General features: G+C 39.4%; 1 protein-coding gene across 3 annotated transcripts; it reads right to left on the bottom strand.

The window, feature by feature from the left end:
- Window positions 1-23: 23 nt before the first annotated feature.
- ARIH1 (ariadne RBR E3 ubiquitin protein ligase 1) lies at window positions 24-27,844 on the bottom strand. 3 transcript variants are annotated; one of them, XM_072147806.1, is made up of 15 exons: window positions 27,558-27,844; window positions 26,590-26,908; window positions 19,932-19,999; window positions 19,298-19,442; window positions 18,793-18,885; window positions 16,723-16,778; window positions 16,387-16,453; window positions 14,080-14,186; window positions 12,904-12,946; window positions 12,705-12,776; window positions 8,979-9,109; window positions 8,334-8,391; window positions 5,279-5,539; window positions 1,692-1,804; window positions 24-847 (listed from the first exon to the last, which is right to left on the bottom strand). In XM_072147806.1, exons 2-15 carry the CDS (start codon window positions 26,875-26,877, stop codon window positions 763-765), a joined length of 1,587 nt encoding a protein of 528 aa, XP_072003907.1. In that variant the 5' UTR covers window positions 26,878-26,908; window positions 27,558-27,844; the 3' UTR covers window positions 24-762. The 3 variants fall into 3 exon arrangements, with proteins under 3 accessions (XP_072003907.1, XP_072003908.1, XP_072003906.1); XM_072147807.1 differs by having other exon boundaries at window positions 27,563-27,844; XM_072147805.1 differs by having other exon boundaries at window positions 26,590-27,844.
- Window positions 27,845-27,958: the final 114 nt, after the last annotated feature.

Below are 27,958 nucleotides of genomic sequence, written 5' to 3'. Positions count from 1 at the left end.
CAACCCTTCTCATGCAGATGCACTATTTACAAGGTTGAAAAATACTGCTGTCTTCTGTTCAGTTTAATCTTGTTTTGTTTTTAAAAGTCATGTACAAAGCTATTTTTTTTTATTTTTTTTTTCTTCTATTTTTTCAACTTTTCAAAGCAGTTCAGCTCCAACCCAGGAATAGAAAAGGTGCTGAGGGACAGTCTGAAGATTAAAAAGAAATAAAGAAAATAAAGTAGAGACTGGCAGAGAAAGCAGATTGGTTTAAAAAGGGGAAACATAGGCAGAAAACAAGTTGGCAAGATGGTATAAAGACTGAAGAGGAACATTATTGAGGGGGGAAGTGGAAGGGAAATCAGCCTCATTATGGCAAGCCAATGTTAGGAGAAAGCATTTGCAAATAGCGGAGGTGCTGCACACAATTTAACCCCTTGGTGTCCCAAGTAACCAGCAAAGCCTTATCTAACAATATTACATGCAGATCAGCGCTTTCCCGGTAACTATGTGCCAAAGGGGTTAAATAAGCCTACAATACTGTCAAACCACTGCCTCTGCTAACTGCTTTCCTTTTATTATTACATTATAATTTACTTAAACCTTTCGTTAACAAAAAAGGGGGGAAAAACATTCTGGTAGGAGCGCAAGAGATGAGAGCAAGAGATTGAAAAGGAGACGGCTGAATGTGCAGGGACCGGCCTCATGGGGCAGAGATGCATTTAATGGGATTTGAAATCTAGTGTCAGGTGGCAACAGAGGTTGGTCTGTGGAGACGGCTTAGTCCTCAATATATTCCCACAAGTCCTTCTCATAACCTTCATGCACATGAAGAAGCAGAACTCGTCTCCTGCTCTCGCAGTATCTGATGGAACAAAAAAAAAATCGTTCAGTATAGTTCACAATGAAAACACCTTTACAGGAAATCTATCACGCAATCTATCCTCCATAAACCTTCTGCCTTGTGGAAGTAATAATGTACATGCCAGCCATACCTTCACCTTTATTCAAATGAGAGAAGTGCTTCTGGGGTCATTATAGCCCCTATGACCTCTTGCTTCATTGCCTTATCCATAGTTCCTGCAGCAGTTCTACCCCGTCCGCTGCCTCCAAAGCTTCTCTTCTCCACTGATGGAATAGATCAGCTCAAAGTCTTGTGCAGATGCACTGGCTGCCCCTTTCTCCCCAATGCGGTTGAAAGTGGCATCAGCGCGCACCGAACAGCCAGCAAGCCTACACAACATTTTAATAGGATCCATAAAGTTTACACTACAAACTATGCTGTCCATCTCCTATAAATAAGTTATAGTCTCAAAAGACACTCAGCTCCTATTTACAGGATAGCAGAACTGAACAAACTGTATATGACGTGTGGGACAACTTTCCTGTAAAAAATCCTGCAAGTTGTATACCCAACGAGATTCCATCAATAAGCTAATTGAAAAGAAATTTCAATTTAATTCTGAGGAGATATTTTACCAAAAACCAATTACATATACCACAAACTAACATACTATTTGTCTTACTCTACAGAAGACAAAACCCCCCACATCTCCCCCCCCCAAAAAAAACATACACTGCTACAAGGGGTACGTGTAGGTCACATTAGTAGGGAAGGAGTTCAAGGAGGTAGGAGTTACAAAACAAAATTCATATATTTGCAAGACACATTGGCACTATGGCAAAAAAAAAAAAAAAAAAGTTCTCACCTGTACTTATCCTGTACTTTTTGCTTAATGTCTTGAAGGGAATCCTGGGAAATATCCCGTTCCAGATATCCAGACAGAACTTCTGTTGCATTCTCTAAATCTGCCTGATTATTCTACACAGAAGAAAAATGTAAAACGCTTGATAAAATATGTTTAAGCCCTTTCCAAAATTAATATACTTCTACTTATATTGTAAAAATCGATGGCTGTAGAATTTATTTGCTAGCTTGAATCAGCACAAGACATGAAATGACAGGAGCGCATTATGGATTTTGGAACTTCTTTTCTCCCTATTGCTGGTTTTCTGGCACCACACTGCCATTACACACATTATAAAAACACCCTCAAAGTAACTACTTTTCAAAATGTTTACTCCCCAAAGATATTTAATTAGAGGAAATTTGTACTTTTTGCTAATTAAATTAAATTTGGAGGAAAATAAATTGAAAATAAAAGTTTAGAATCCAATTTTTTTGCCTTTGGTACCACACCGCCATTATACATGTTGTATTGCATCAAAACATTACAAAATACCCTCAAAGTGACTACTCTTGATGGAGATGACACCCAAACATGTTCATTTGGGGTATTTTCGTCAGTGTTATGCTTAGCGCTATCTTACTAAGTTTCTGTAATTCATAAGAGTAGAGTTTGATAATCACAACACATGCATGAAAACTGAAAGCACTAAAGTGATATCCAATTGTCACTCTATATACTAATAGATAAATCCTTTCAATAAATTATGAATTACTGTGTGCATATGGTATATACACACACGACTACCAGAAAGACCAGTGTATGACTTTCAGAAGAAGGTGCAGAATACCTAGTGGCAAAAATCAGAACCTTGCGTCTGGTTTCTGATGCGGTTTTATGCTGTGATGTTGCTGCAAGGTGAAGGGCTCATCCTTTGCATTACAAAGCTTGAATTCCACTTCAGTATGAGCAGCACCTAAGTGACTTCCTGTGGATCATAAACCTCAAAGTTTTTAACAGTGTGCCTAAGGGATTTGGATAAATCTCATACACTGCTCTCCTACTGTATTAGAACCGAAACTGGAGCTGGATCAGTAAATCACGGACTGCGCAGTGTCCTGTTTCTTGGGCTGCTCCCTGTTCCATGGACAGCACTCCTTGCATCATAGTGATGAATGACCATGTAAGACGCTGCTTACCCGCAGAACACTGATCTGTAAACATGATAACAGTTTGGTGCTGCTGTTTTGCTGCAGTCTTTGCATCAGATATCCCCATGATTCATGAAGTCCTGTTCATGGCAGTCTATGGTGTAGGACACTGCATAGTCCGTGAATCACTGATCATCAGTAGGTTTAAGCATATTTTTCACTAAGAGAAACCAAGTGTGATAAATCATGTGTTGGTGCCCTATGGGTAACTTCACACTTTTGCAGTAGGGCTGTGGGATGTACATCGTCACAATTCGTGTTAGAAGGAACCATTTAAGCTGGGTACAGGTTCCGGCAGAAACGGCACACTATATTCCACACGTTTTTAAAATAGCTGCGTGTTCTATGGTTAGTGAAATAAACTACGTTCCACGCTCAAAAGTTTAGTGTTTTCCATGAAAACTCACTATTATATTTTCAAATTAGTTGCAAAATGAATAGAAAATATAGACCAGACATTGACAAGGTCTGAAATTCATTTCATTTGAATTTGAAATAATAATTTTCTCCTTCAAACTTTGCTTTCATCAAAGAATTCTTCCTGAATTCCAACATTGCAGACCTTTGGCATTCTAGCTGAGGGCACTTTTTGCGTCCCTCAACAGATCTTGTGACTAGGCTGGCCACTCCATTGCAGATAGAATAGCAGCTGCCTGCATATTTTGGAGGTGTGCATTGGGTCTTTGTCCTGTTGAAGAATGAAATTGGCTACAATCAAGAGCTGTCCAAAGCGTTGCCATATTCTAAATCCCTTTGACCTTGTACAGAAGCAACCACAGACCATTACATTACCGCCACCATGCTTGACAGATGCCGCCAGGCATCTTCCAGCAGCTTTTCACTTGTTCTGTGTCTCACCTCAAACTTAGATGTATCTGTCTTTAACATTTTTCTCCAATCTTCCTGTCAAATGTCTGTGTTCTTTTGCCCATATCAATCTTTTTCTTTTATTAGCCAGTCTCAGATATGGCTTTTTCTTTGCCACTCTGCCCTGAAGGCCTGCATCCTGGAGTCGCCCCTTCACTGTAGAGGTCGACAATGGCGTTTGGTGGCTACTATTTAATAAAGCTGTCAGTTGAGGACCTGTGAGGGATTGGTTTCTCAAAATAGAGACTCTAATGTGCTTGACTTGTTGCTTAGTTGTGCAGGGGGCCTCCCACTTTTCTTTCTACTCTGGTTAGAGCCTCTTTGTGCTCTTCTCTGAAGGGAGTAGTACACACCGTTGCAGTAAATCTTCAGTTTCTTGGCAATTTGTTGTATGGAATGGACTTCATTTCTAAGAACAAGAATAGACTGTCGAGTTTCATATGAAAGTTCTTTTTTTCTGGCCATTGAGTTTCATAGAACAAATAAATGTGATGCTCCAGATTCTCAACCAAAGGAAAGCTTTTATAGCTTCTCTAATCAGTCAAACTGTTTGCAAACACAATGTACCATTAAACCACTGGAGTGGTGGTTGTTGGAAATGGGCCTATATGCAACTATGTAGATATTGCATTAAAAAACAGATGTCTGCAGCTAGAATAGTCATTTATCATTAACAATGTGTATTTATGATTCATTTAACCTTAACTTCATTATAAGAAAATGCACTTTTCTTTCCAAAATAAGGATTTTTTAAAGTGATCCCAAACTTTTGAGTGTATAGTGTATATTAAACAACTGGCTCCCAGCAAGATTCCTCAGCAGTGCTCCAGAGGCATTTCAAATCATAATATTCATCATCTGTTTTAAAGCCCTCCTCCTATCATTATCGATTGTCCCTCCTCCAGCCCCTCCCACACCCTCTATCCTCCACTCAATGACATTGGCTCACCACAGCAAGCTATTCTCCCACTTACTATTCTCACTTCACTGCGCAGGGCTCACTACACAAGCGTAGCTCCTAACGAATATTGAACCTGCCAGGACACTACAACTACACGTTTTTATCACAAATGGGACAAATGTCCTAGAAATTCTTGTTTCTTTTTTTAAAAAGGGAATTAATAAAAGTTACGTTTTTAGGTGTTTCTGATATTTCTGTGAATTTTTAATAACATGAATGGAATATACTGTACTGTTTCTGTAGGAACATGTCCCCAGCTAAAAATGGCCCTCTGGTGAGAGGTCTCCTGTAAAGTATAAACGACTTTAAAGTATATAAAAAAAAATTACTTTGACAAACAACTGACAGTGACTATTTGCCTGGAGACCACTGTGAATGGTCTACAGACAGACTGATCTCACTCACTGTCTTCACTATGATTAATGTGACAGGCTGACCCGAGACCTCTGTGACCAATATGTCTCTAGGCCGTGCAAGGCGATCAAAGATGTTTTACAGACTTCCCGATCTCCCTGCATTGCCTTCTTTGACATCAGCAAATAACACAAAATACATATTTTAAAACTTACCTCAAAGATAATTGACTGGTTGTTCTTCTTGAGGTAGAACGCAAAGACATAAGTGTACATTAGTGTGGATCGGCACTGGCACAGCACGTCCACCGCCTTTTTCAGAAACTGCACTTCGATCCATGACATGTTATGTTGCTGCATCTCTTCCATCTTCTGTTTGACTTGGGCATATAATTTGTGCTCAAATCGCAAACTCTGCATGTGGTTCATGTAGCGGTTGCAGTAGAACAGATACCTTTGTAAGGCTGCTCTGGATCGCTGCACCAGATATAATACAAAGATAAGCTCTTTCTCACATTTACGAATTCAAAATCAAACATTTCAAGGCATATTTCAGACAAAAATAAAACAATAACCAGTTTATTGCACAATTTTGTGCAGATTAATTTCTTTCTCTCATCCTTTAACAAATTTCCCCCACCACCTGTGTTGCATAATACAAGGGACAACAAGAAGGCACCCCTAAGGTAACGAGATCCTCATTTTGTAGTCCAAAAAGTAATGACAATATGGATGCAAAGAAATGACACAGGAAGCAAGGCAACTTGTATTCAACCTGCAGGAGTATTTAAAAAAGGAAAACTAAATATTGTGGGAAACTTGTACTTCTTTGTGAATTATTCTTTAAAAGGACATCTACCGCCACATTTAGGGGTGGTAGACAGTCCCCAAGCGTATACTCTTAACCTGGTGATGGGGGGACTCCTGCTGATATGCCCTGGGCTGTCTTCTTTTCCAAAATATGCAGTTATAAACTTTATGCAAATGAAGCTCCTGGCTCCGTTGGAACATAATGTATGCACGACCCCTCATCTATAAACATCTTCTGCACCGATGGAAAACGCTGCAGACAGCTGATGACGTCACACGGCTTATGTTCCGACGGAGCTAGGAGGCTCATTTGCATAAAGTTTATAACTGCATATTTGAGTATAGAAGACAGCCTGGAACATGTCAGCAGCAGTCCCCCATGACCCCTAAGGTAACGAGAATATGTTTGGGGACAGTCTACCACCCAAAAAATGTGGTAGTAGATGTCCTTTAACCCCTTAAGGGTTTTTTCTTGCTCTCCCCCTTCAAAAATCCATAACTTTTTCATTTTTCTGTGTACAGAACTGTGTGAGGGCTTTTTTTGTGCGTAACAATTTTTACTGGAAAAAATTGCAAATGTAGAAAAAAAAATCATGTTCACGTCACGTTCTTGTGGGTTCAGTTTTTACATCTTTCACTGTGTGTTCCAAATAACACCTCTACTTTATTCTTTGGTTCGGTACGATCGCGGTGATACCAAATTTATATAGGTTTTATTGTTTTGTAATGCATTTTTAAAAATTAAATGAATAAGTACAAAAAAGAAAAAAAAAATTGCCATCTTCAAATTTTCATTTGAAGCCGACGTTTTCATTGCTATCATTTTGAGTATACTGTGCGACATTTTGGTCACTTTTTATTCCATTTTTTTACGTGACGTAAAATAGTGTAAAAGTCGCATTTCGGACATTTGGGAGCCATTTTCCGTTATGGGGGATCACCGCTAGGAATAACCGTTTTTTAAATATTTTGATAGATCGGTCATTTTGGGACACGGCGATACCTAGTGTGTCTGACTTTTACGTTTAATGTCAGTTCTAGGGAAAGGGGGGCAATTTGAACTTTTAGGTTTTTTAATTATTTATAAATTATAAAGTTTTTGGAAACTTTTTTTTTTTTTTTTACATCCTTTAAAACATTAATCCTTGATGGTCTGATCATTCCTACCATATACTGCAATCTTTTAGAGTAAAATAAATTTTACTCTAGCCAGGGCTCCCAAAATACTTCTTATTACTCTCCTGTATTATTAGTTCTCCATGTGTCAGTGTCCAACACCAAAACCACAGATCCTTATGATGAGATTATGTCGCAGTTCAGACCAGCACCAACGCGTTATTCCTCATTCGTCTTTGATTACTCTTATCAGACAATATTGCTAAAAGGAATATGCAAGCAGATGGTGTAGTATGCTCCAACAAGTTTAAAATTTATTTAGTTCATCATACTCACAGAATAAAAGTTGAAATGCGCATTAAAAAATGGTAGCGGGACCCTAGCTCATAAGTCCGCCCGACCCAGCGTTTCGCCTCCAAGGCTTCTTCTGGGGCGTTGCAAGCCTTGGAGGTGAAATCCTGAGTCGGGCGGACTCGTGAGCTAAACTCGTGAGCTAAACTCGTGAGCTAAACTCGTGAGCTAAACTCGTGAGCTAAACTCGTGAGCTAAACTCGTGAGCTAAACTCGTGAGCTAAACTCGTGAGCTAAACTCGTGAGCTAAACTTTAAACTTGTTGGAACATACTACACTATCTGCTTGCATATTCCTTTTAACAATATTGTCTGATAAGAATAATTGAAGACGAATGAAGAATAACTTGTTAGTGCTGGTCTGATCTGGGATATAATCTCATCAGAAGGATCTTTGGTGTACGACATTGACACATGGAGATCTAATACTACAGGAGAGTAATAAGAAGTATTTTGGGAGCTCTGGCTAGAGTGAAATGTATTTTTCTCTAAAAGATTCCTGAACTTATATTAAGACTTTGTGGACCAGTCTTGTTCCATGAGTAGCTCCATAGGGGGGGAACTGTGCACCGTGAAAAATAGTTTTCATATACTGCAATACTTCTGTATTGCTGTATATGGCATTTCTGCACTGTATACGTTACAATGAGCCACTGGCTCATTGTAACGAAACTGCAGAAACCATGTAGCCTCAGGTCTGACGAAGACCCGAGGCTGCCATGGCAACCGATCGCCGTCCCCCGATGATGTTCGGGGGAGAAACAATCAGATCCGAGATGGCGGCACCCACCGCCATTTTAAATGACGCCGCATCGGAGGAGTTTTATGCAACAACCCCCACCTGTGTATGAAGAGGACTCAGCCCGTGAGCCCTCTTCATACACCCCCCTCCCCCGTGCTGTAGAGCTACAGCGCAGTGTTAAGGGGTTAAGCTAAAATAAGTAGAAAGCTACAATAATGGAATTAACATAATTTTTCCATTTCCACATACTCACCTCTTGTGCATCTCGGGCAGCTTTTGCATCATCTTCATTGTAGCGATTACAATTATACCTGTAAAATTTGTTAATGTCAATATATAGTGAAAAATTAAACCTCCAAAACCACAGATGATTTTATAAATAGTGGTTCAACAATATGAAGATTCTGTATACAGAGACCAGTAAATTTTGCTAGTCAATAAATGCTCATCACATCCTCAAAGAAAGAGAGCTATCCTCAAAGAAAGAGACTATTCAGGCCATGCACAATACAAGAAACATGGCATAAACACAAATGCTGATGGACCGTTTTCACAGTCTGAGCTTCCCAAGACGCACTTCGTAGTAGGCCTGTCTGTCAGTTGTGTTTTTAGTATGTTGCTTGTATCCTGCATGGCCTGAATAGTCTGGGATTTTATGCTGAGTGCACTGGGCTCACTTTCCTTGAAAAGGTATTAAACTTTATATTAGACCTTTAGCACCTCCGCTCTGGCCCACATCACGTATTTAAACCTCCCAATGCCAAGTGCACTCAAAGACTTTCACACATCAAGGACAATAGCAATTCATTTCTCTTTATGCTTATAACTTAGGAAAAATAATAGAAACAATTGAATTCAATATTACATTCACAATAATAAACACTTCCTAAACTCTTACCAAGCAGATCCATGGGGCTCCCAAGGACCCAGACACACCCAGCAGAATTCAGCCTTACAGTTTTGGTTCCGACACACCATATGATTACAGCCTCCATCTTTTTCTATGGTTACATGACATTTGGGACACTCCTAGTGAAAAGGCCAAAATAAATAAAAAACGACATTACCAATCTATAAAAGTAGAGGTTAAAACATGACTATATCAAGAGTACATATACTGTAGTTCTAATGGGGATATTAAAAATTATCTTAAAAATCAATGTGTGTTCAGAAAAATAATATAATTTCAATCAGAGCTCGCATTAACACATGTCATAGACATTAGAACAAGCAGTATTACTCCTTAAAAATGCTCCTGTGGTCTTAACACTTTACACTTTATCAGGGGAGACCGGGGTTGGCAGGACTCAGAATTTCTGCTGCAGCTCCTGACAGCTCTGCACAAAGAGCCACTGCTGAGAGGAGACAGAGGAGTTACTATGAAGGCGCAGCTGACATGCTATGTGTGAGCCCGAGACCCCGAGGAGTGCAGCACCCAAGACACAGCCCCTTTCTGACCAGATACTTTTTCTCTGTAGCCGGGTCATAGTGGATGGAGCTCCCAACAGCCATGCCCAGTACGCATGCTATTTTTTTTTTTTTTAAAGATTTTATTTTTCATTTTTCAAAATTACAACAAAACATCCGCCTCAGGGAAGTATAAGGCACATGCAAGTCCAAAAAAAAGGGAGTTTGATTGGCACTCACCAGCTCCGTTAAAAATAGCTCAGCTTTATTCATCCAAGATGAGACAATACAAAGTGCAAGGATAAGATGCAAAAACGAATAACAATCTTGCGCATTTCAGACACTAAAGTCCTTAACCCCTTAAGGGCGCAGGGTTTTTCGGCTCATTTCTCGCTCTCCAACTTTAAAAATCCATAACTTTTTCATTTTTACGTGTACAGACCTGTGTGAGGGATTATTTTGTGCGTAACAAATTTTACTTTCCCATAATGTTATGTATTTTAACATGCCGTGTACTGCGAAGCTGAAAAAAAATTCCAAATGTGGAAAAATTGAAAAAAAAAAAAAACGCACGTCACGTTCTTGTGGGCTCAGTTTTTACGACTTTCACTCTTCGCTCCAAATAACACGCCTACTTTATTCTTTGGTTCGGTGCGATCGCGGTGATACCAAATTTATATAGGTTTTATTGTGTTTTAATACATTTTCAAAAATGAAACAAATGTGTACAAAAAATAAAAAAAAAAATTTGCCATCTTCTGACGCTAATAACTTTTTCATACTTTGGTGCACGGAGATGTGTGAGGGGTCATTTTTTGCAAAATAAAGCGGCGTTTTCATTGCTACCATTTTGAGGTCTGTGCGACATTTTGATAATTTTTTATTTCATTTTTTATGTAAAAAGGTGTAAAAGTCGCATTTCGGACATTTGGGCGCCATTTCCCGCCTCGGAGGTCACTGCCGCCTGTAACCGTTTTTATATTTTGATAGATCGGGCATTTTGGGACGTGGCGATACCCAATATGTTTGTGATTTTTACTGTTTATTATGTGTTATTTTACTGTTTATTTTTTTTATTTTTTAAACTTTTCTTTTTTTTTTCACTATTTTTCAGACCATCTAGGGTACATTAACCCTAGATGGTCAGATCACTCCTACCATATACTGCAATACTTCTGTATTGCAATATATGGCATTTTTGCAACACATTCATTACAATGAGCCACTGGCTCATTGTAACGAATCTGCAGAAGCCATGTAGCCTCGTGTCAAAAGAAGACCCGAGGCTACCATGGCAACCGATCGCCGCCCCCCGATGACGTTCGGGGGCGCAGCGATCGCATTAAAGACGCCGGCGGCAATCACATGGTTAATAGCCGCAATTGGTGCAAGCACCGACCGCGGTTATTAGCGGTGGGGGTTTTCTGCAAAATGCAAAAACCCCCACCTTTGTATGAAGAGGACTCAGCCTGTGAGCCCTCTTCATACATCCCTTATACCTCTGCGCCGTAGAGGGGTTAATCATAGATATCCCTGAATGTTTGAGAGCAGTCTAATATGCTGGGCAGACCGGATTCGTAAGATTGTTATTCGTTTTTGCACCTTATCCTTGCACTTTGTATTGTCTCATCTTGGATGAATAAAGCTGAACTATTTTTAACGGAGCTGGGATCAAACTCCCTTTTTTTTTTGGACTTGCATTTGCTTGTGAAAGTGGAAGACTCTTTTCTGGATTGAGCACCTGCTGGTGAGCGCACCTGTTATGTCTCTTTTACAAGTATAAGGCACAATCATAAAGTTAGGGTTAGCAGTACAAAGAAATCAATATTGGAGAAATACATCGGTCAGTAATGCAATACCAAGCCCGTATATTGCCTCGCAGAAGGCATCGCACTTCCCAAGATGGGGAAACTCATTCACTCTTCCATTCACACCTCACACACACAGAGCTATCCCTCCTCCTCTCCCGAAGCAGTCTGAGCAGTCACCCACACATCCCAGATCAAGGAAAAGTGGTCCGGAGCACCTCTAGCAGTGTGAGTTTGTACATTGGAAGTTCTGCATTAATCAGCGATACCCGTTTGGCCAACGTGGGGAGCTTAGGAGGCTTCCAATTTAGCAGGATAACCTTCCTACCATAAAACATTAGTAGTCGGAACAGAACCCTCTCAAATTTTGCTTGGAGGACGTCTCCTACTAGGCCCAGGAGACACACCTGAGGGGAGCAGACACCCGGAAGACCCAGACGCTCGTTGATGTACTGGCAGCGGCAATTTATTTTTTGTGACAAGATTGACCATGTTTTGCCTTGGTAATAATTATCATTAACTTGAAGTCATTTTACCAAGCAGAATGCACATATGTCTTGTCATCCCTTGTCACAGAGACAAAAATCAATTTTTGGCTGGAGTTACTATTATAAAATATAACAGTTTCGAATTGCATAAAGCTGCAACCTAGTGACTGCCTGTGGTTTGTCCTGATGATATTACATTATTACAGTACCCCCAATAATTACCCTGGGAACCACCACTGCCAAGAGCTAACAATATACCGGTTAGTATTCTGAAATGCTTATTCTCCAAGGATTTCCCAAGCACCTCACAAGTAATTAACGTGATGCATGTATAAACCATTCATCAGGCAAAATTATCCTGTTGGAGATCCAAAAGGCTGCCACATATGGTTTACATACTGCCGCTGCAGTAGTATAGTGACAGTAAACAGTATGTAGTGCAGTATACTGGGTTTCATTATGTGTTACAGAGGCTTAAAACCACAGAAGTTAGAGGAACAAAATGCTGGCAATGGCATGAAACATCCAACACAATATTTGAATATGGTCACAAATGACTACTTTGAAAAAAATCCAAATAAGCTAATTGTGGGACATCTGAATAATTAGCCCAGAAATATTTCTCTGGAACACCCATTTAACAATCCAGCTGGAGATTTGGTATAATAGTGTAAAAATGTAGAGTTCAGGATCTGAGAAATGCTTTTTTTTCCTGTGACAACTAATAACTCTGAATGTGAACCCTAGATTAAAATAATAATTTTCCATTGATGAACTCTAAGAACACCTGTGTATGTGCTTGATAAAATATTAATTTTCCATGAAAGAGGATGGGAAGAGACATTGGAGTTGTCATTATTAAATATTATCTATTAGGAAACGTGATTTTCAAAGATGTATAAATGTTTCTAAGAATATTACCTTTGTGTTTGCTGCAATCCAATTTGATGTTTCACTATCATCATCACACTTCTTAATCCATTTTTTTAGCCACTGAAACAAAGAAATCACAATGCTCTAAAAATGTCAATGATTTCTTTCCTCTTTAAGATACACTTTATATCCCGGAAACAGGATTTGGCAAAGTAATCAAAAAATCACTTCCACCATATTTACTGACCTTACATTTAACAGGATCATGCCAATTCTCTCCACAGTTAAAGCTGTAACAAAATAAAAAAAGAAAGACAACTTTCAGCATAGACTATAACAATAATCTGGAACTACAAACATATTATACACACCCACAACCATTGCACGGCAAAGATCCAACTGCCAGAGCCCAAAACTCAGAGAAGGTCTTTTGTACACATGGACAAAACTTTTTGTACTCCTCGCTTAATGCAAGAAAAACCCACAATAGTCACAAAAATAACTGGAATCTGGCAAAAATAAAAAAATATTTAAATTTGGTTCCACGCCATCTGGGACAAATGGCTTGACTGCCCTTTACTGTAGTTTTCTATAAACATGCTTGATGCCTCTACATGTTCTTTTTTTTTTTTTTTTTTTTTACTTTACTGTGGAGACGACCCGTCTATGGTAGCAGATAAAGTATGCATACTGTATAGTTGTACACTGTTTTCTGTTTTTTTTTATTCTCCTTTATGTGGGGTCCTGGGAGACCACCATTTATATTTTAAATTTCTACAAAAATGAACAAATGAATGGCAGACATTGCTTTTGAGCCATGCTTCAACAGAATAAAAAACAAACAAACTCATGAATATTTTGTTGCACAACCTTTTGAAGCAATAAAACAATTTCTGTAACTGTCAATAAGACTCCTGCACCTCTCAAGAAGTATTTGGACCCACTCCTTACAAGCAAACTGCTCCAGTTGTCCGGATGACATGTTTCCTGACAAAATCCTCCGTTTAGTCTCAGGGGTTGGCTTTGGTTTGCATGCATTTCAAAAATACCCACCTTTGTGCTCCTTCACAGAATACAGCTCACAGCGTAGTGAGCTGACATCAGTGGGGGAGGGAGGAGCTGTACAGGAGGGTTAAGGGGTGAGCAGCACAGAAAAGTCATGTGTTGTTTTTTGAAATGCATGAAAACCAAAGCCAACCCTTGGGAATAAACGCAGATGCTTAGAGAAGGCAGGTTCTGCAACCTGTCTTCAGTGAAAATGAGGTCCCTGGTAACGGGTTCCCTTTAACATTTTGACAGGAGTATTTTTTTAGCATAACCCCTTTGAGCTGAAAATGCTCCTCAGACAGTTGACAGCTTAACATTCATTCTTCCCAATACATGTTTAAACAAAGGAAAGGAGCTTCTTCTACAAGCGTCTCACCAGAACTGACGACCACATTTGCAGCGCACAGGCTTGGCATCTGGATACTGAACTTTAACAACATGATGACAGTCAGGGGCAGGGCACCACTTCAATAGTCTGTTACACTGTACAAAGAAATACAGATTTTATGAAAATAAATGTAATAGATAATGTACCAAATTACTGTTACTGTGTAGAGCACAGGAGTACTTTCTAGTAATGTTAGAAAATTTAGGGTATACTACAAATGAGTCCCTCACTGTAACTAGAGGTTATATGCACGTTTTACATTTTTATTTTTGTATCAGATGAGATGGCAGACTGGCTTTATTATTTACCCAAACCAAATATTTTTTTTATATTTTGTTTAAAAGTATCAGTAGGGAAAATATCAATAATGAATTTAAAAAAAAAGACAATAAACCACTTGGAAATGATAATATGCCAATCTGTCTGTCTATACTTTGACTAGAAGGTAAATGGATAAACTAAATATTAACCTGTAAGGGCACTTATCCTGTTTATCTATACAAATCACTCAAGTATAATATACGCATTCCAAAACCTAAAAAGAAATGAAGAATCTCAAAAATGTAAATAGCATATATAATTACATGTCCATATATAAATACAGCCAACAGGCATGTGATGGGTGGACTTATATATGTAGCTGACCAGGCCGGGGCAAAGAGTAGATTAGCAAGGTATATAGCCTCAGTCGGGCTTTTATATAATATTCCAGCTGTGATATTAGCTCTATCACACATTCTACCACAAAGCTTTATTTAGGTGTAATGTGATTTTATATATTATAATATATATTTATTTGCTATATGATAGGCAAGTGATTTGTGCATATATACACATAAGCAGGATAAGTGGATCATCTATTTACTTAGGCAGAAAATAAGACATCATTCATAAGAATTTTATTATTCCCATTTATTGTGGAAAAAATAGATCTTATAGATTTTTGCAAAACAAATGTTTAGCTCCATCTCACTGCTGCGCCAAAAATATGGAATAAAACCAGATCATAAACCCAGAATCATACCCACAAAACAACAATGGATGGCACACGGCTGCACTAAAGATAAACTTTTTAATGGATCAGCTACCATAGACCATGCAATCTGTAAAAGTAGAGCATGTCCTATTTTTTCAAGGATCACTCAGACTATAGTTTATGAGAATCCATGATAAACAGATGCTAGACTGATGCCTGTATATTTACAAGAGATTTTCTTGTAGGGTGCAGTCACACGTACTGCTTTGACTCAAACAGAATCAAAGTGCACAGGGATGTGCCACAACCTGAGCACATATACGTTTCTGTGAAAATGCATGCGATCGGTAACCAGCAGCCAGTGTCTTGCATTTAAACAATACAAGACACTGGGCGCTGGTTACTGATTGCATGCGTTTGAGTAAGTTTCTAAACCGAGTCAAAGGGGTAAGTGTGACCGCAGCCTTAACCAGGCAAAGCTGAGAAGCGGACAAAATGGTATCCAATCAAGACAACGATACGCGAGTTAAATAAGGTACTTTGATACAATGCAGAAAGCTAAGAAATATGAGTGCAATAGAGAGCAGGATTAGAACATAACAGATTGACAACCTTGAGAAAGAAAAATATTTTTGGTCAAAGACAGCTAACAATTACTACATTGCATAGACCAGGAAAAAAAAACCTGTGGGATCTGTATACCTCCCAACATGTCTGTTTAAACCACTTGTATTACTTATATAACTATTCTGGAACTCTCTAAGTGTCCCTCTTATTCCTCCTGGAACCGTACACTGTGTTACCATACCCTAGATCAATAGGCTGTTCTCAACACAGTTTGTCATTGCCACAAGCAAGTTAAAGAAAGAGGTGGCAACTGGATCTTTATCTGTGGCTTGCATTCCCAACTATGACTTTACCAGTTCCTATGTCTGGTTCTGTAGCTCCATGAACCACAAGTCTGGTGCAGTTCAGTCTCTGGTTCTTTAATCTGATACCAGAGCCATAATTCTATCCGTTACAGATACACCCCCTACAGCCTCTAAACCTTACTCAACTCCGGCAAAATATAACTTTTCTTTGCTCAATTTCACATGACTTGAGATTTTTTTTTTTTTTTTTATAGGTATGTGTGTGATTTTTTTTTTGATAAAAGATGGAATTCTAGAAAGGACATTCCATAATCTAAGGGGCTGCTAGTTCAATGGGATAAAAGTAGATAACAGGTCCCCTTTAAATATAAAAGTATTAGTTCCAAGAATACGTGTCTGAGTTATCACAACAAAAACAAAAAAGGAATCTTCATGTCATGCTCTTACCTCTACAAAGCTATTAGTTATTAAATGCTGATACTTTAACTTCACTTTTGAATCTGTGATTAAACGCCTGATGGGGACAAGAGATCAAAAGAGTTATGATGTCAAAATGAAAAATGAATTGAAGGAATAAATATACAGATTTTTTTGATGGATTGCACAAGAAAATAATTAGGCCAAACACTGTGAAAAACATGGGCCAGTTTCTTCCATTGATCCACTTCCTTAAACGGGTGAACCAGACTTGTATAATTTTAAATAATATCTTGGAGTATGCTTATTGCCAAGTTAAGAACAATTAAACACCAAAAACAAACTTAATAGTAGCTCAACACTTACATTACTGTATTGTCATCAACTAAAATGTCACAGCCATGAGCTGGGCAGGAGATGGTCTAAAAAAAGAGAGAATACATGTGAAAATATTAAAGCGGGACTGTTAGCCAAAGTAAGAAACAAGCTTAAAGAGAACCCGTCATGCAAAATAATCTGTCTAATCTAAATATATTTTCATAAACTGCCATTAGAGAGCATTGCCTCTATCCCTTCCTTGTCCCTCTACATGTCTGTAAACTTAAATAATGAGGTCCTAAAGCTGTATGCAAATGACCTGTGCAATTGCCAATGAGTCATTAGCATATTCAAGCTGTCCAGCTTATTCATGAGTGGGAGGTACAGCCACACCCCCAGTGCTTGACTGACAGCCTGTATAATGATGTGAGGTATAATGGTGTAATGGCTGCTCCATGTGCTTCCTGATGCTGGCGCCCCCTGCAGCTTGTGTGCGTGTATAGGAGAGATACAACAGCTTCAGGAAGCCATGTTATAGCAGAACATGTCAGGTACTTGTGTAGCTGATGTCTGTGTCTCTCACATGTGTATTAGGAGGATACAGCATGTCAGCAGATAAAGCACAGACACTAGCAATGCTTTACTATACATTACACACAGACATGAGCAGGGGGAGGAGAGGGGAGGGGTAACATGGGTGACATCACTGCCTCTGACCATGTGATCAGCCACATTTACATAATAAAGAATAGATGATTTTATAATCATTAACGTATGAAATAACTAGATAACGGCTGGGATGGGATCCTTGTGAACTCCTCCAACAGGTAAAGGTGACAGAAATAGTGACAGAGACCTGATGACAGGTGTCCTTTAATTAAAAAAAAAAAACAACAGATCTGTGCTCACACCACACATATTTGGCATGTGAAGTACCCTCACAATCCGATGACCGCAAAAGAAACTTTCTGGATTCACAATTTGCAAATGGATGCGTAGAATACATGGCTATGTATGAGCCCATAAAAATGTAATATCTGTTGAATTGACAGGTAGCAAAATGTTTGTGTTCAGGGAGTAGGGTAAGATCCCCCAGGGCTTCCCCTGGCACAAGGCTCTAAATTATGCAATGAAAATTTTTTTTCCTTAGCCCAGGATTTGAACCCACAACTTCCACACCTCAGCTGCAATATAGATATAAGACAGAGCCTCAACCCACTATGCTATGGGCTTACCGGCTGTCAATGCAAGGATTTTTTTTTGTAAGTAACAAATTCACTGTGACACTGTGACACAGGTTCAATGCACTGGTATATAGACAGGGATCTTCTCAGAAATTATTATTATGGAGATGATGATTATTATTATGGAGATTATAATATTTTAAAGGAAACCTACCACCACCTACCGATTAAGATAGATCGGGTGGTAGGTGCATCTATTGGACGTGAAGATAGCCCTTTTAAGGGCTAATCCTCAAGTTCCTGAAATCTTTATATAAAACTTTTATTTCCCTAATATGCTAATTTTCTAAACAGGCTACTGGGGCGTGGAGTGGCCCCAGTAGCCTCTTTGATCCTCCTACCAGATATCTTCGTCTCGCGCAGCTATGAGCAGCTGCCTGCCCTCGCCTGCGAAGCCAAAGTGCTGCGTATGCAAAGAACAGTAGGCCCGCGGCTGCGCAGTCATTGCTCCGAAACCGGAGCTACTGCGCATGCGCAGAACTCCGGCTTCGCAGACGAGGACGTGCAGCTTGGTGGGGGCAAAGGTTTTATATTTTGTCATACTTGGCACCGCCAGAGATGGAGGAAGTGGCGAGTCCTAAATCGTACTAGATGGAGGAGATAAAGGTGTATATGACTGGTTGGGGTAACTGGTGGGAAGGGGGAGCATCTGTAAGTGCTGACCTCAGTTTTACCTGTAAGTATTGTGGTTTAGGACCTCTGAAAAAAGATGTTCAATTTAAAAAAGAAACTATTCTGACCACTATGCATGGTAAGCACATCACCTATAAGAGGAGGCAACTGTTCAATATACAACATACCATATAATCACCCAATGACAAACACAATCTAAACTATGGTCCATAAAGTTAGAATGCTCTATGGCTGTTATTACCTGTCCCATTCCTTCTTCTATGATTTTGGTAGTTAAATATTCACCCCAGCATTGCATGCAGAACTTGTGACCACACTCAAGGCCTGTGAAATACTGGAGAAACATGAAGTGGAATTAGAAAAAAACAACACAATTCAAAAAGCGTAAAATAAAGAGGTCACAACTAGAATTACTTTGCAGGAAGCAAAATATTGAAGCCTTCAATCAGGCGGTTGTATATGTTTGTAATGTATACTTTTCTTGCTTTCACAAGTAGAGATACCAAGGAAGCAGACAACTGCAACCCAATGTGCTCATAGATGACCGCCACTTTGGTTGAGCATACAGCATGCAGCCTTCACATTTTATTGCCCGTTTTTCAATATGTGCATATAAAGTTGGCAACCTATACTGTTATTTTAGTGTAGATGCCAACCAATAGTCAGATCTGAATATGAGATATACAGAAAACAAATTTTGTGAAGTTAACAGAATTATACAAGATCATAATTTTAAAACCACTTACTGAGTTGGGGTAATTCAAGTAGCAGATTTGACAGGGCATATCTTGGGCAGAGGAACGCGTGTTCATCTGTCGTGTCCGAGACTTCTTACTTGGGTTTATTACATGACATTCTGAAAAGAGTTTCTCTAGGTTGCCATCAAAATACCTGTGTAAGCAGAACAACCAGTTATTAAAAGTAACATAAAAAAACCTAAGACATGTAAACATTGGGAAGGATTTATCTTTGTAGTTGCGCCTGTTTTCAGGCAGTTTCACGTTGCTAAATTGTCCCATCTAATGATATGAGCAACTATTCCATACCCTTGCCACTCCTTAACATGCGTCTCATTTATCACTAGAATCCATATCTGATTTAACATGCGTGACTTTTTCGGAGGTCGGTGCAAAGCCACTTTAATCCCCATATCCTGGGGTAGGGAATAATTAGGAATCAATTCTGCAAAGTTTTCATAGGTCAGATTTAACAAGCAATCTAAGCCACTATGATAAATCTGACATGCAGTAGAGATCCTAAGACTGCCGCACAAATCCTGCCTTATCATAAATTCTTCCTTTGTTCCACAACTACTGAACAGTCACTTAAAATTAGAGTAACAAGGAAACTTTCTAGATTTTGCACAAACAAGGGACTCACCTCTCCATTAGCTTCTCCTTGTCCCAGTTGAAATGACTGAGGAGTATTCTAGTGATGGTAGCAGGATTCTGTAGATTTATTAAAAATACATTAGTCAAACATAGAAGATCATGCTTTCTATTTTTAATTCCTCACTTGCAACTTTTAATTAGACAACAGAATCTTCCACCTCACACTTTCCTACTCCTCAAAAGAAAGTGTGCTTACAAAACAAAAGATACAAATATATGGTAACACTACAAGAGAAAAATTCAAACAGCCACAAATAGAGACTTTGTATTTCTAACAAATATGTGGAATCCCAGGAAAATGAAGAAGGATCTACAAGAACACTTAAAGGGGTTTTCCCAAGAAACAAGTTGATGCTGCAATCTCCATCAGCTCCATAGAGATAAATGGAGCAGAACGGTCACGAGCAGCCATCTGCTCCCTCAATCTCAGGAAATGACGAGGAGTCTGACGGAGGTACCAGCGGGACCACTCGTTCTCATGAACTGTGGGGGTCTCATTACCGAGACCCCACTGATCAGGAAGTTAGGCCCTATCCTAACATCGGATATTGCTCCAATTATCCTAGAAATTGGAATATAAGCCCCACACTAGTCCTCTGTCATAAAATAATCTTTGTTTTAATCTCCTATTTTAGGTTAATTCTTTGTTTAATTCTTTCCCCTAGCTCTGGGATGAATGTATTTAAAGGAAATATACCACAAACTATTAGTAAAATTACACTGAAAATACTCACCTATTGTCCTCTTCATGTTGATCCTGGTGGATCGTATTTTTCTCCTTCAAAATTTTCCACCGAGAAAGTCTTTATCCACAGCTGCCATATTTTACTTGCAACTTTGTCCACACAAGTGTTTACTGATAACATGCGTGCACTTATACTTCATCATATATGCAGGGGTTGGGGGTTGCAAAGTGTACATTTTTTACCCCTCCCCAAATATCAAAAAACCTACAAAAATCTCCACCTTCTAATATCTGAATTGGAAAAAAAGTTAATGTAGATATGTAGAAATTGGCCAGAAGGTACAGGAAAACTTAAAGCCATTCTTTAAACTCTCCCATATTCTTAAAGACTGGAAGTCTGTATTCTATCACCACAGATAACACCTATTCACTATATAAGTATTAACTGTTACAGTATTTTAATAATCACCAGAATTGTCAGGATCTTCTTGTCAGGATGCTACTAACAAAAAAGGCCATAGGTTGCATACAGGTACTTTCCTATTATTAACTACCTACCCATTACACAGATAATCACTTCTGGCTGTATTACATAGTTTGCATAAAATCAGCAATATTTTTCTTTTTGTGATACAGTAACATTTACAAATCCCATTGAATCCATAAAAAAGGTACACTAAGGAACAGGTAACAAGAGGTTGACGAAGATCAAGTATCTCTTTACTGGGGATCTACCACCAAGTTCCCCAACAATCACAATGAATCCCCCTATGTGGATAGAGCTGAATATTGCTTATTAAGTTTATTGCTTTTATATTGCTTATTATATTATGTTTGTCCCATGGAAGTAAATAAAGCTACAGTATCGGGTACTGGAACAGTTAACCTCACCATTATAAGATCTTCTTTTGCTACACACTCTCCGGTTTCAAGGACATGGTGTACACAACACAAATAGGGATATAAAATGCAGTACCTGTCCATATTACAGATACAAGATGCAGAAATGCATAACAACTGCTCCTGTGAAAAAAGGCCTAATGCAAAATAGGAGTTAAGTGAAAAAAAAAAAATCAGCAGCAAACAACGTAGACATATGTATGTGAACATATATAAGCATAGGATCCTTTTTGAAGTAGTACGTGTACAAGCAGGATAGCTTGTGAATGGCTTATTTGATCAGGGCTTTGCACAAAATGGATAGCCAAAGAGACGAAAGCCCTACGTCTTTTCACATAACAGACATTTAACTTTGAGTGTTTTTTTGTTTTCTTTTGTATTTTGGACAAGCAATCAGATTTGTAAGAAAACCATTTAAAAAAATTCAGGACTTTGCTCAAATTCAGAACTTTCATCAAGCTTTGGAAGGGTTACAAATTTCTTGGATTCTCTAAAGTTCGTCGACACCCATCTACCAACTATCTGTATTCAACTGTATAGCACTTTAGTACTTTTATGCCTTTTCTAGTCACATCTTTGAGCAACTGCCAGCTGTCATGGTCAAATTCTTAAATAAAATAATATATTTCTTTAAAGGGAACCTGTCACCAGGAGACCCATTTTTAGCACTCCCCCAGTCCCCACAGAGCATAGTACATACACTTAGTACAAAGTGTTTTTGTATTAAAAATAGGTTTTACAGAAAAAAAGATATTTTCTAGCCACTCCCAGTGGGCAACTGCCTAGTCACACAGCAGATGCTAATGAAAGGTACAATAAAACATCTTTTTTTCTGTGAAACCTATTTTTTTTTTATACAAAAACACTTTGTCAGTGTATGTACTATGCTCTGTGGGGATTGGGGGAGTGCTAAAAATGGGTCTCCTGGTGACAGGTTCCCTTTAAGAAATGCTTAAAGGAAGATTATTTTATTCCAAAAGAAATATTCAAAATATTCAAAAAGAATTATAGAAAACAAGTGAAAAAGAATTGATGTATAAAAGCTGATTAAAGCAGGATGAGTACAACTCCTGACACATTTCGGGGCAGGTACTGAGACAGGGACTAGTGATTAGCTTCTGCGTCACACATAAGAAGCTTGTGCTGTGGCCCAGGAATTAACCTGTTTGCAGTAAGGGGCGATATAACTAAACCTTCATCTAAAACAAGATTTAAAACTCATAGCTATTACCAAATAAAACCCATTTTTACAAGTTTATAATGTCATGTACACAAAAATAAATGAACATGGGTCACAAGATCCCTTTCCTTAGTCAAAGCTTGTGCTGACCAAGCATTTATGGCAGAAATTATGAAGGATAAGAAAGGAGGTGAACGATGGGACCACCTTGTAATGCTAAATTACAGCTTGCTCCATAGAAGCTATGAATGGACAATAGCAGTTTCATGAACAAGATAGTCTGTATGTAAGATACACGTTCAGGCACACAAATTGCTGTTCTCATGGCTGTTGTGGGCCGCAAACAAGTGAATCGATGTCAATTTTTGCAGTTAGTGCAAGTAGCCTAAAAGTGTAGCAATGTGAAACTGAAGCAGCTGTATTTAAGAACCCAGATTATCAGCAACTGCAGCCAAGTCCATTTCTAGGTCTCCATAGATTTCTCCATATTTCTTACATGGAGGAAAGTTGTACGTCTAGCTCCCTGGTATATTAGCAGATCAGACAAAAACCAGTCATTGGGTTTATGCCCCTGCAGCATTAGAATTTGTTGGTAAAAGGCCAGTCACAGGACATTACTCTGCTAGAGGTGTTGTCCACACCCTGCTTGGCTTTGTTGATAAGTCTCTATTTGCAAACAAGTCAATCAATCCGAGCAATGTAGGAGCCATAGCCATATTAGTCCACATTTTTGCCTATTCTTTATTAGGAGTCCAATGGTCATATGAGTGAATTAAAACATTTGTTTCATGCTCAATCATACAGTCAACGTTGTCAATCCCCAAGGAGGGCCACCCACTGAATTCCTAAGAACAGAATAAGTAAAAGATTTAAAACACAAATTATACTAAATCTTTAGAAATACAACTATACATAAATCTAATCAGATCCTCCTGATCTATAATATACTACCTACATAACATAATACTTGCCATGCCACACACAAATTAGGGCATAAAAACACCAATTATGGAAGTATCTAGCAACATTTAGCGGCTTATTCCTCGTTTCGCAATTAAATGTGCATGACCAGGATCGGATGGATATTGTTATGTGATAACATAGAAGATCAGTGGAAGAGATATTTAACTTGGAGTTTACAGACTTAGGCCTCATGCAAACAGACAGAAGGGGAAATGTTGTTGCCGAATCATGGCCCCGTAGAAGTCTATGGCGGCCAGTCAATTTTGGCACACAATCTCTCACTGCAGCTTGACTGAGCATGAAAAAATATAGGACATTTCCTCGATTTTTCCGTATGATGGTGCGAGTTGTTTGGCTTACAATGGATGGTTAAGTTGTGCCCACACTTCCTCTCTCCTGTAACAGGCTGGATGCCTGGGTGAACCTCCGTTCATGTGCCTTAGGTTTCTTGAACACAAATGTTTTTTATGGCCGTATGCTACCTGTACTGTACCCTGTTCCCAGGAAAGGGAGCAAGGAAGACAGACATGCAGCTGGCGGTTAATCATTCGCTTGACATGGAAATTATCAAGATGACAAACTCCAAGTCACACAACGGCATCTCAATGTGTTTATACATACCATATTACTGCATTGATGTCATACTAACATTCCTCCTCCTGCAAAATTAAATACCAACTATGACAGCTAGGGACATAACGTTACTATGACAAAGAAATTCATTTTTATGACCTACTCCCATTGGCTGGTATAGAGCTACAAATTTTCCTATTGTAGCAGAAAGTACCTGCACCTCTCTGTTATGGACCAACATGAAGCCACTTTTTCCTGTACCCCTTTTATGAACGGACAATATATGTAACTGCATGACATCAAAGTCATGCATCGTATCTTCTTCCCAACATATAAACTTGGAAAAAGGGACAAAACATGGGTTTGGAGCCCACTTTATCTCTGACCATAGGACTTGTGCAGAGGAGTCATATTAGGGCTTCTTGTTGATACTCACTGGATTGTGCAGAGTCATGCCACAGGCAAAGATGTCTTGTGATATTTTGACATCGCATAGAATTGCTACCTCCACTTATGTTGCTTATATATAGCCGTGAGTACTGGTAATCTCAGGAATCTTGCAACATTAACCTATCTACTATTAGAAAGTACTTTAACTTTACAGAAGTTGTTAGAAGTAAAACTTTTTCAGAAAGTAATCATTGAATACTGAAAGGTCAAGAGAATCCCAGGGGGGTTCTATATTCTGTGATAACAATCTGCTTTGTAAGCCCTCGTGCACATGAATGTGTGCAAATCATAGGCTGCAAACAACAGATCAGTGTTCTGATTATTGCCCGTATGTCAATGGTGTGTGAAGTCCACTCCGATAATAAGTCAACCCCCATGGATAGTCGGCTAACGCATGGGACTGTGGATACCACAGCCTTGTGTCGGAGGCCGGAAAAATTACCTTTTCAGTGTGCTATGGGTTAGGTACATGAATAGTACTTGGAAAAAAAACGCAGCTTACAGCGGTCCAGCATATTCATAAAGGGGGCCTGGCATCACCGCTGGCATATTGTGTGGGAGGGGCGAAGCAGAGTCCAGGGCAGAGTCCTTGGACTGCCCCCTCTTGAATACGCAGGACCAAGCTCACAGCGGGCGGCTATGTAGTGCAGTGTTTGCTATCTTATCGGTATGTTTCGATAAAGCTACCGATTTAACAATGCTATTGCTGGGGTAGGGAGCTACTTACTTTAGTAAGCAGCTACTAGAGGCATCATTGAGGGTGACAGGTCCTCTTTAAGATACCTTTTCAAAAGTGCAATATTTGTTTTTGCAAAGTCTAGGAACCCCCCAATTACCTAAGATAGATTAATACAGTATCTGTGAAAAGCTTTATGTACCAATAATATCAATCTATAAATGTGTGTGTCACGCTGCTAATCTGACACAATAAATCATTGTAGAATCCAGAACCAGTGTAAACAGCAGCTTATATAGGATTTTTTAAATTGTTTTTAAGAAGCCAAAATCAGGAATGGATAGTAACAGAGAAATTATGAAGCTGGGGACAGGGCAGACATTCCACTGACTTACCATCACAGAAAGTCAAGAGTATTTCTGAAAAGCCCCCAATTAAAAAAAAAAAACTAATGTGCAAGCTAGACTATGTGCAATAAGTAGACATGTTGAGGGTGGCACTGGTCACCACTAAATTTTTTCACAACATAGATGACATTTTGTAAAAATTAAGGGGACCACCTGTCAATATTCAACCAGAGACATATACAGCTCTGTTTACCAATTATAATGGGTAAAAAAAACTGTCACTTTTATACAATGCCTTGCTGGAACATTGAGAGAGAGTTCTATTACATCATTGAGAACTTTATGTCATTTTACCAGGTTGATGTCATGTAACATCATGGAGGCATGCTGTGATTTCATGTGATCAGATACATACCTGAGGTAGATGTTAATGTTACTGGGTAAAGAACCTTTGATGAACAAATGAGGCATATGGCATGAAAAAGAGTATAAAATGTGGTGACAGGATCCCTTTAATAAAGGGGTTTTAGAGGATTTTATTACAGATCAATATCAGCACTATTATCAAAAGACTGCAGCATCTTCTCTCATCACAATATACTGTTCAGCAGCTGTGCTTGGTATTGCAACTGTACAATGGTCATGTGACAAAATGGACCTGACATTACTGGTCCTTGAAGCATACAGCCTATTGACAGACCACCAACCTAATACTGATTACCTATCCAAAAGGAGCAGTGATAAATAGATCATGGAATAGTCCTTCAATATACAGTATCTCAAACTGAGATGTGAAATGAGATGTGTCTAGCATTGTGTTCTATTTACAAAATATTAGACATTATTAGGCGAGTAACATGGCACAGGACATACCTGGATAACTTCATTCACTTCACGAATGCATTCAACCATGTGCTGTAAAATTTGCTCAGCGGTGAGGACCTCATATCTGTAGTCGTCATCTTCTTCTCCACCAGGACCAGGTCCAAGAACACCCCCTCCTCCTTCTCCACATATTCCAGCTCTTTCAGATCCACCAAGTCCAGCTTCCACCAGCTCCACATCTGCTAGTTCTAGCTCATCTTCCGGCTCATCAGCTGCACTATCTTCACTGCACTCATCTTCATCAAATTCATAGTTGTAGCCTTCGTCTGAGTCCATGTTCCCAGTTGTAGGGACAAGATAAACACAACTACAAACCAATATCAGGTATTAGCTATAAGGTCAGCCACTCCTCACAGTCCCGTCAGAGGAGATAACAAAAAGCCGACAACGTCAAATAATAGAAATGAACGGATCCCTAAACTTCTCCCAAAAGCGCCCAAATGTCAGCAATCTCAAAAGGCCAGTGTATAAATGGCTACACTGCAGTAATGCTGTCAATACGGTACAAGGCCCGATCTTGGGGTAGGATAGAGAATTATGTAAATGGGAATATCTCTTAGGTCAGAGAGATATGTCACTTAAAAGATCTAAAACATCTTTGTCCCTGCAAGTCAATGACGTCCTCCTTAGCAGGTCACAGTAAATATGGACATTCACATAGCTAATAGTTTCATTGAACTGATGTAAATATTAATAGTCTGAAGCTAAATGTCAGGTGTGCACACAAGTGATGCCCAGGTTAGCTGTACACAGGCATGGAAGGGGTAACTGTGCCCAGTAGTATCTGCAGTACTACCATGACATGTGCCGCTCTCTATGTAGTGTGTGAGCTGTGCACCTCCTAATATAACCTATGAATGAGTCACACAGGAGCTCTCTCTGCTGTGCTGGGCCCTATACGGCCCGTATCCTATATAAGGTGCGTCCTATACACTGTGTGTGCGGCCCCTGCTCACCGGACCTCTAGCTAGACATAGACACACGGGACTCCGGTATGTCCGAGGCAGACAGGCCTCAGGCCCCTCTATCACCGCCCCTTCCCGATGCGCGCCCCCGTTCCGGTTAGTGCGCGCCCCCGGGTGAAGAGTCCGCTACTCCTACGAGCTTAGAAGACGCGCCGTTTCAGATCGTCTTCACTCGCCAACTAACGGACAACCCCCCCTCCCCCGGTTCCGGTCTCCTGGAGACACCGTGCAGCTCCCGTCGCTGAGCCAACAAAGGGGCGGTAGTGTCACGCACGGGCACGTTAGCGCATCACCACCTGAGCGACGGCGTCGAGTTTCCGGCGAAGTCAGTTCGCCATCTTGGGTGTGGAAAGAGTGAAGTGTATCAGCTTGTATGAGGCAGAATGGGCGAC

The sequence above is a fragment of the Engystomops pustulosus genome, chromosome 4, assembly GCF_040894005.1.
Source record: "Engystomops pustulosus chromosome 4, aEngPut4.maternal, whole genome shotgun sequence".
Taxonomy (NCBI): Eukaryota; Metazoa; Chordata; class Amphibia; order Anura; family Leptodactylidae; genus Engystomops; species Engystomops pustulosus.
Note: the sequence above shows the minus strand (reverse complement) of the source record. Positions and strands in the feature narration are given on the sequence as shown.